Below are 9,852 nucleotides of genomic sequence, written 5' to 3'. Positions count from 1 at the left end.
TTCCCAACAAACAGTCACACTCCTTACGTTTGGTAATGCACGACAAATGGCCCATTAACTTTTCTAATGACAGTTGTTAAGAAACACATTTGCAATTTTTAATCATCTTTATTTCCCCAAACTAATGACTAGAACTAAAATGACGATATACAGTCAGCATGAATATGTTTTGTACGAAGATTAAGGGCCTATCCCACCACTGATAGAGGCTCAGATAGCTTAAAAATAACCTCACTGTAAGATAAAAAATCCGATATTTCCATCAGATATTTCACACGTTAGTTATCAGACTATTAAGAATTCGGTGGACAGGCCCTTATTTATTAATTTTACACCTCACATACGCCCCTTTTCCCCAACGGATGGTAAAAATAGGCGCATTTTTCTTATGATTACAAATAGTTTGCGCTACTGAATTGCTAGATGACATATATTATACTCTCAAAGAATGTCACTTTATGCAGAGGGTCACTTAGTGTTATTTGACTATAGATTAAAAATATTTAAATCTTCTAATCTAAGATAATACGAGCTTCTAAGAGAAATAGAATGATTGTAAATCGACTTTTTTCATCAATATACTATTACATTGTAGTTCTTTAATAGCTTTCACCGGCGACTTCGTCCGCGTGGAATTAAAAAAAAAACAAAAGCGTGTAGCCTATGTGTTCTTCCAGACTATCATCTACATCTATGCCAAATTTTATAGACATCCGTTCAGCAGTTTAGGCTACAAACTCTAACAAACATCCATCCATCTAAACTTTCGCATTTATAATATTAGTAAGATTTAGTACCGGACAATAATAGTATGACAAATTATATATTTGAAAAGTTATGCTTATTGTCAATGGCTATTCTAAAGATTAAGCAATGCGCTGCACAATGGAAATGATTTTTTTACGACCGTCCTTTAGGGTTTGCTTCTTACGAAAGAATTGAATAGGTGAGACTACTTGGGAATACATATTGCAGTAAATATTGTATACAAATATGTAATGTTGGGAATCGGTATGGTCACAGATTAATTATAACCTAAAAATGGAGTTTCATAAAAACTTGAATTCTAATCGAGGCTCGATTTTCTAATTATCCAATATTTGTATTTTTATAAGTAAACGTATGTATAAATGAAATAAATTAATTTAACATCATAGTAACTGTATTTTTAATAAATTTACCATGTGGTTAAATTTATGGATTGAAATCATGATAAAATTAATTTTAACTTTGCTATAATTTAAGCGCCTGTGAAAAATGTTTTCAGTCTTGATTAAAATTTGCTATTGTAATTACTTAGGCACTCTTTGCTTTAAGATTGTAATATAGTCTAATGAAAAAATCTGGAAGGTTAATCTTTTAAATTTCGTTAAAAGTATTCAGTTAGTCCTAAGAAAAATTTATAAACTCTACCTGGTAAGGAAGTTTAAAACGTCATATTTATAGCTTAACGGATAAATTTTATTTATCCCGTGTTGTTCTTAATCTGACCAATAAGAGACTGGAATAATATCTACAAATGATAACTACGTCTGGGTCGCTGAGATCAAAATATTTTTTTGTCTGTATTTTTTATAAAGCTCTGTTCACATGAATGACTAACCATTATTATAATTATGAATTTATTTATACGAATAAAATGAAATAAGCGGATAAAATACTAAAGGCCTGTCCTACCAAATTTTAAATTGTCAGATAACAATCCAACGCCTAAAAGATGTAATGGAAATATCCGATTTTGTTACCTTATCTGACATAGACGTCATTTTTAAGCTATCTGAACCTCTATCAGTCAATGGTGGGACAGGCTCTTATGACAAAATATCAGAGAATAATAATAATAATTTCATTGTTGTTTGATGTGTTTTGTGTCTCATATGGACTATAAAAAAATAGTCCAATTTTATTATTTTACAGTGTAAATGTGTTTTTATCGTACAATCATCGCAAATGTTAACACGGTTATTGTGACGTCAAATGAACTTCTGACCAAGTTAACTCTATTTTTTTTATTTTGTTTTTAAATGTATTAAAACGATGAAGGTTTTCCCAGTGTTTGTTGTGTTGTTTTGTTTTAAAAATGTTACTACGGATAGACTTGATGAACGTTTTCGTCTTTTGTATTCGGATGCAGTAAAATGTGAGTACATACTATATATAATATAGTCATTGTATTGATGTTTCTTAGATACAATAAACATTGACTTGCGCGGAACTAGTGTTGGGCACTATTATGACCACATATATTACGACAGTCCTGACGATGTTTTAAAAGTGTTTACCCCGGAACAGAAAGGTCTCAAGTCAGTTTTCTATTCGGATAAAGTTTTAAAGACAGGATTTAAGGTTGCAGTTATGTCGATTTTTTTAAAAATATCATACCTAAGGTTATAGATTAAACAAAAAAAGATGCGTTACGATATACATAGTCTCTGAGAGACCTTACAATTCTTTAGGATTATGGTACTAATTTAATCAAAGAACAATTTATGAAGCTGAGACTCTCGTCATAATTTGATTATCTTCTCGGATATTTTTTCTTTATTCAGACACGTTAAGTTTGGTTTACTACATTATTTGGCAGTCCACTAAATTTCTATTTTTTTTCTATAATATAAGGTGGCAAACGAGCAAGCGGCCACCTGAATCCACCGAAATGGAAAGCTACCGCTGCCCACAAACGTCCGCAATTGCAGATGCGTTGCCTACCCTTAATTGAAGGAGAAGGAGACGCACATAAAGAGGACATTTCCACTTCCTATGCGTTTCCTCCACCGTCATTTCCACTTTTCCTTTCCATCCTTTCCTCTTAAGAAAAGTGTGGAAAGATAAAGGGACTAAAATTAGGCTTCCAGAACCACACTCATCAGACGAAACGCGGAATTGCTTCCACTTCACGCGTGTTTTCTGTGTGGTCGCGGTATTACACCGGGCGAGCCGGCCCATTTGGCGAACTAGGCCAAAATATTAAGTTATTAACGATTGTTCATATTTTCAGGTAATTTCAACAAAACTCTAGATCTACAAGTCAATGAAACTAAAGTGTATTTTTATGATTTCACCAAAAACGTTAATGTTGTGTGTGACATAAATTCTGCGGTTGATTGTATCACAAATGCTATAATTCTAGATATATCTAGACGTCTAATTGTATTTGTTCCCGGTTACAAATGTTACATCAAACGTGATATCGAAGAGTCGATAAGACAAGCATACAAGACAATTCCTGACGTATATTTAATTATTTTAGACCATTCCGCATATACTTATGAGAATAAAGAAAAATTAAAAAGTTACGAGAGATCTGTTCTTTACTCTTTTTATATAGGAAACGCGTTGGGTAAATTTTTAGCTGATTTTAATAGATTTGGATATCCTTCGAAGAATTTTCATTGTATTGGACACAGTTTGGGTGCCCATATTTTAGGGTACGCTGGAGAAAGGTACTTTGTAGAGACCTCTGAGAATGTATGGAGAATTACTGGATTAGATCCAGCTGGTCCTTGTTTTGCAAATTCTCCAAAGGAGGAACAACTAAGGTCTGGGAATGCGGTTTATGTAGAGGTGTACCACTGTAATGCTGGACATTTGGGTACGACCAACGCTATCGCAGACGCAGATATCTTTTTTAACCGAGAAGGAAAGATACAACCGGGATGTTCAAAAGGTAAAATTTATTGATTATTTTAGGTACTTCTACTTAAAGCCTACGCTCAGTTCTGACAGTATTAACCCAAGAGTCGAATTGTTTATTTATAATTATGCATTTATAGATGAGCGTCGGTGGCTCAGTGGTTTAAGCATTTGACTTGTAATCTATAGGTCTTGGGTTCGAATCCCGCTGTACCAATGTCATTTTTGATTTTTCGAATTTTCAAATGTACATAATTTACCCGACGTTCTTACGGTGAAGGAAACATGATGCAACCTGCACATATCGGCGAAGAAATTCAAAGATATGTGTGAAGTCAACCAACCCGCACTGGGCCAGCTTGGTTGACTATGGCCTTGACACCCCTTATTAGGGTAGGCCCCGAGCCCCTCGGTGGGGACGCATAGTTAGCTGGTGATGATATGTAGATGAATTTTGTACTGCTGATAGTACTGATCAATTTAACTGTTCAATAAAACAGTCAGAACTGAGCGATTTTTTTTACTTTAAGTTTTCAAACTAAACGTAAATTATTCTCCAGGGCTAAGTGACGAAGATCTAGCTAAATGCTACCACAAAACGTGTGTACTATATTGGACTAGTTCAGTACTAAATTCAATCTTGTACCAAGCGGTCGCGTGTCCGTCTTACGAGGCTTATTCCGCTGGCACTTGTATTACAAAAACTACTCCAATTGGACATTCGACAGTCGTCAAAGGAAGATTCTACGTCACAACTGAATCTGACCATGTTACCGACAAGTTGTGAACTTCGACAATGGACGGAAAGGCAATCAGCAATTTACTTTTACTTCAAGTACATGGCATATTTTATAATTTGAAGCATCAAAATCGAATTTTAAGTGAAGTGGATTTTCTATTTGTCTATTAAAATAAGAGATAGTTTAGGTTTTTGTAACTGTAGTATGTAATGGCAAGAAGGAAAAGAAGGTCGTTTTCTCCACATTTTTATTTAACACAGTCTCAGACATTAATAATTATTAAAGCTTAATACAAAATAAATCTATATTAATTCTATAACAGAACAATATCTTTAACATCTAAAAATCTTACATAACAACGACTTTGTGATCTCTGTTTCTTATGTATAAAGTTTTATGTATGTATATTACAATAAATAGAAGTAGAAGAATTGTAGATACGCAATTAAAAACAAGTTATATTTGACCTTATTTAATTTCCCTTATCTATATATGATAGATAAAAAAAAACATACAGACGAATTGAGTACCTCCTTTTGGGAAGTCGTTTAAAAAGCATTTAACATAATTTGAAACTGTCATCTATATTACAAAACATATGCGCATGCAATAAATTATCTTGCAGTAGGAAGAGTATGGCATGAAATATATACTAATATTATAAATGCGAAAGTTTAGATGATTGGAGTTTGGAGTCAAAATTTGGCCTAGACGTAGAGAATAGTCTGGAAGAAGACATAGGCTACTCAATTTTGTTTTTTTTTTAATTGCGGACGGAGTCACGGGTGTAACTCAACATCAGTATGATGTTTTCTACTTTGGGGCGTTAACAAACATTTACGCCTTTTTACAAGAACACAAACAACATGCGGGTAATTTTACATGTATTATTTCAGTATCGATTTCACCTTTAGTGACTAAAAGTCTAACTGTGGCATAGCTCTGTTTGCAATACGATACAATGTTAGATGGAAAGAAATCGTAGTGAAGACATTTTCCAAATTCCTTCCTGAAAAAAAAACTTTTGTAAAAAAAACTTAAATTTAGGGTAATTTCATCCAACGTCTGATAAATGTACATATTAAATTCGAGAATTTAAAAACACAGTACAGACGCACAAACCCGCGGCGTTCCACTTCAAAAAAAAATCCCTTGTTCATTACAAATTACAACGAGACAAAATTCGCATATTCCTACAAATAACTAATTATTGTGTGTAATAATTCAGATTAGTTTGACAATTCATTTCAAATTTAGTACGTAATCGAATTGGATTTCGCTATTATTTCTGTCATCGCTAAATTCTCTACACTATAATCAATACTAGAATTGTATTATAAATTAGTTTATAAGAAAATAATAGTTTTAGTTGAGTTGGATAATTATTTGTTCGCTGCGTGTTTGTTTCGTCACTACGATACCTGTCTACTAAGTACGGCATTTCCCTTCATGCAAATTGAATTCGATACTTCATATGCGTCATTTATCAAACTAATCTATCTTATTTAGACACACTATAGATAGCAGTGATTGCAAACAAATGAATAATAAAAAAAAAACTATTCGTGTACCACTGACAGATATTTACGTACAGACACATTTAATAGTTGAGTTGTATTGCTTTTTGTTCTGCGTCTCGTTTCAAAATGTTCCAACAATTGTAGCTTTTAAGTAACACCGCCAGTTTCCCCGATTGTACATATCGACCTCTATTTTACAAGTTTCATGCAAAATCAATGAGAAATCGAGTCACAGTACAACTACGTACGAAATAGAGTTAATATTTAAGTACTAAAGTAAACTTACTTGCACTTAACAATGTAGACATGTTGGTTGTAACCGTAGTCCGGCGCTTGTATAACTATCCGCCATACATTTCTATTATCTTTTACCATATTCAAAGGTTTTCTCTAAAATAAACACAATGCATTATCAAAGAATTCTCAACAATTTACTTAGGGCACGTCCCATTACTAGCTGATAGAGGCTCAGATAGCTTAAAAATGACATCACTGTCAGGTAAGGGAACAAAATCCGATTTTTTCATCACATTTTTTATATGTTGGATTGTTATCAGACAATTTCCAATTTGGTGGGACAGACCCTTAGTATAGTATGTTATCTGTGGTACTATTTTATTTTAAAACCCAACAAAAATATGAAAACGTAGCGAAAGGAAATTTTTAATCCAAATTGTTAAATGTGGCGGATTAAACCAAGTACAGATCCTGATGAAGTATGGAATAGGGTTAATGTATAGCATCATCATCATCATCATTATCATCATCATCATCATCATCATCATCATCATCATCATCATCATCATCATCATCATCATCATCATCATCATCATCATCAACAACAACAACAACAACAACAACAACAACAACAACAACAACAACAACAACAACAACAACAACAACAACAACTTGCCCTTGTCCCTACTATAGGTCACAGTATGTGTTTCTCCACACACTTCTATCAGCCGTCATATCTGAATCTACTCCCTTTTTAAGGACTTTCACACAATCCATACATACTTTCTTCTGTCTGTATAGACAGAGGTATCTGTGGAATGCGAAGGGTAATATTTTTTTTCAATCATCGTTTTAATTTGAGACTGCTTACCTCTATTTCAGTTTCGCAGGCATTATATTCGATTTCCCCGTATCTGTTGTCTAATTTTACGTCAACTGCACGTAAAGATGGTTGCGGGAATACCGTCTGTTGGAATAAATGCATTTATTTAATATGATGTTTAAAATGTAAAATATATCAAATGAATTTAGGTAATAATATAATAATCTATAAATAAACTACCAAAACTACCAACAATAGTAGAAAATAGACAAAATACAATTGTGTGACGCGTGTGGCAGCACCAGCTTTCAGATCTCTCTCACCAGATACGTAAAAAAATACAAATCTATGTAATAAATCGGGAATAACCACGAGTTACATATTGATAAAATAGGTTATATTAGATTAAGAGCCTGTCCCACCACTGGCTGATAGATCAGATAGCTTAAAAGTGACGTAACTGTCAGATAGAGTAGCAAAATCCGATATTTCCATCACATGATTTATACGTTGGATTTTTATCTGACAATATGCAATAATTTTGGGACAGGCCCTAAATCTCGAATTAGATACAAACTTACTTTGTTTTTAAACATGTTGTTGAATCGCTCTTGGGGATAGTATTTGGGCATTACCGTGCAGTAAGTCTTATTTCGACATTCCTTTGGCACGTGCATTATGTGGATATCTGTGTCACGTCCAGAAAAACAGGGTTTACCAAACACTCGTCTCAATTGCGATATATCTGGGAAGATATTAGAAACATAAATAAACACATTTGACGAAACTTATCATACTTTTTTTAATTACAAGGTGACAAATAAGCACGCGACCACATGTATTATCCAAAAGCAAAGCGACCGCTACCCATAGATATGTCATAGAAGGTGCATCTACCTTTAGTTGACGGAGTAGACGCACAGAAAAGGAGTCCTCTATGCGTTCCTTACCTAATCTCACTTACACTTACCATCCTTTCATTATAAAAACTAACTTCGTTTCCGTGGCAAAAAAAAATATAATAAAAATGTAGCCTATGTTACTCACTGATGCGTTAGCTTTTAAATGGTGAAAGAATTTTTAAAATCGGTCCAGTAATTTTTGAATTATTTCAATACATAAAAAAATACAAATCTTTCCTCTTTATAATATTAGTATAGATAAGGAGGGAAAGAATATTCACTCATCAGACGGAACGCAAAATTGCTTTCACTTCAGCCTGTCTTGTGTGATCGTATTACACAGGAAGGGCCGGCCCATTCTTGTAACAAATGTTGCAGGCGTCTACCACTTTTTATTTTTGTATCAAAAACTAGCTGTTCCCATGCAATTTCATCCGCATAAAAGTAAAAAAAAATCATTTTATTGTTCATATTTGCCAAATTATCAGTTGCAAATGTCATGATGTCAAACCATGGCAACCTTGTTTCCTTGATGTTGTCAACAACTTATGGTCTCTTTCCCACATTAGGATTTTTATCCAAAATATTTACCCCCTAAGTTTAATGGCCTAAAAATATATAGCCTAAAGCGTGACATAAGTGTAGGGCTTTTTATTAAAAAAATAATTATTCAAAAATATGCTGTAATTGCTGACATCTTAGGCAACAAAGAAGAGTATGTTTACGCTTTATTATAATAGTAAGATAGATAATACAATAAAGTAACTCACCTTTTAATGACACTATGCCGTACGCCATCTGGATACAACTGACCGCGATCTGATAAAAAAAACATAAATATACCTTATATACTATAACTAATATACATCCATCACCAATGACATTATATTTTACTAGCTTTCGCCCGCTAATCCGCGTGGAATTGAAAAAAACAAAAGTGCTTAGCTTATGTGTTCTTCCAGACTATCTTTTACATCCTTGCCAAATTACATCGAAAGGCGTCTAGCCGTTTAGACTACAAACTCTAACAAACATCCATCCATCCAAACTTTCACATTTATAATATTAGTAAGAAGTAAGATTAAAGTAAATATACAATGAATCTAAATGACATGCAGAGGAACTACGCCAATAATTTCTTTAGATTTGTAATTTTCGTCATTTCCTATTATTTCTTGAAACCTTATTTATTCCATATTGGTTACGTCACGAGTTTAAAGTCATCATCATCATCATCATCTCCTTATCCTACTCCCGTAGGGTCGGCGCAACAGGTTTTTGTCCTCCACATAACTCTATCATACGTCATCTGTCATCACTCCCATTTTGATCATGTCACCTTTTACACAATCCATCCATCTCTTTCTAGGTCTACCTCTACCGATGTACCCTTCCACACTAATAACTAACGAGTCACGAGTTTTAAGTGTTTAATGTAAAATAATATGAAGAAATCTTACAATAAAGAGAGATGTAACGGAAACCATCTTGATTAGTGTTCTTGTCTTTTCCTGCTGCACGAAAACTGTTGATTTAATATTGAAAATACCACTTGCACTCCTATCCAAGCTTTAATTAACACTGAACATATATGATTTGATGTGATTTATATATATTTAATATGTTAAACATTTCCCTATCATTATTCATACTTTACCAAAATCAGCAAAATCACATAAAAAAGGTACTTTCCTTATATGCTCTCTGACTTTATGTTTACAAACATCGACTATGGGGATCGCCAAAATGGACCGAGGGGGCTACTCCCTCTTAAACCCCTAGAGAAATAAAAAAGCTTAACAATGCTTATGTTACTCCGAGTGCCACGAATTTAGTTTTCGATGGATTTAGCTACATTATTGTTAAACTATTTATAAAAATGATTACCAAAACGTAAGATAAAATGTGTCATTTATGAATTTGCATTTCTGCTAAGTTGTATATTAACTTAAGTGAGGTCTTAATGGACGGTACTGGCTTGAACCTCAATCCGGAAT

General features: G+C 33.4%; 2 protein-coding genes across 2 annotated transcripts in view; one reads left to right on the top strand and one right to left on the bottom strand.

The window, feature by feature from the left end:
* The window catches only part of LOC106103714, a 58,446-nt gene that overhangs the window by 22,906 nt on the left and 25,688 nt on the right, over positions 1-9,852 (bottom strand). Inside the window, exons 3-5 of the mRNA XM_013283549.1 lie at positions 8,626-8,674; positions 7,535-7,698; positions 7,002-7,097 (exon numbers count right to left, since the gene is read on the bottom strand). Of these exons, the coding sequence (XP_013139003.1) occupies positions 7,002-7,097; positions 7,535-7,698; positions 8,626-8,674 (309 nt within the window). The remainder of the gene's footprint in view (positions 1-7,001; positions 7,098-7,534; positions 7,699-8,625; positions 8,675-9,852) is intronic.
* Positions 2,019-4,727, top strand: LOC106103715 (lipase member H-like). The gene is made up of 3 exons (XM_013283552.1): positions 2,019-2,140; positions 2,999-3,667; positions 4,194-4,727. The coding sequence occupies exons 1-3, from the start codon at positions 2,038-2,040 to the stop codon at positions 4,418-4,420; spliced, it is 999 nt and encodes a 332-aa protein (XP_013139006.1). The 5' UTR covers positions 2,019-2,037; the 3' UTR covers positions 4,421-4,727.

Source organism: Papilio polytes, unplaced genomic scaffold, assembly GCF_000836215.1.
Source record: "Papilio polytes unplaced genomic scaffold, Ppol_1.0 DF823731.1, whole genome shotgun sequence".
Taxonomy (NCBI): Eukaryota; Metazoa; Arthropoda; class Insecta; order Lepidoptera; family Papilionidae; genus Papilio; species Papilio polytes.
This window is presented reverse-complemented; position numbering and strand designations above follow the sequence as displayed.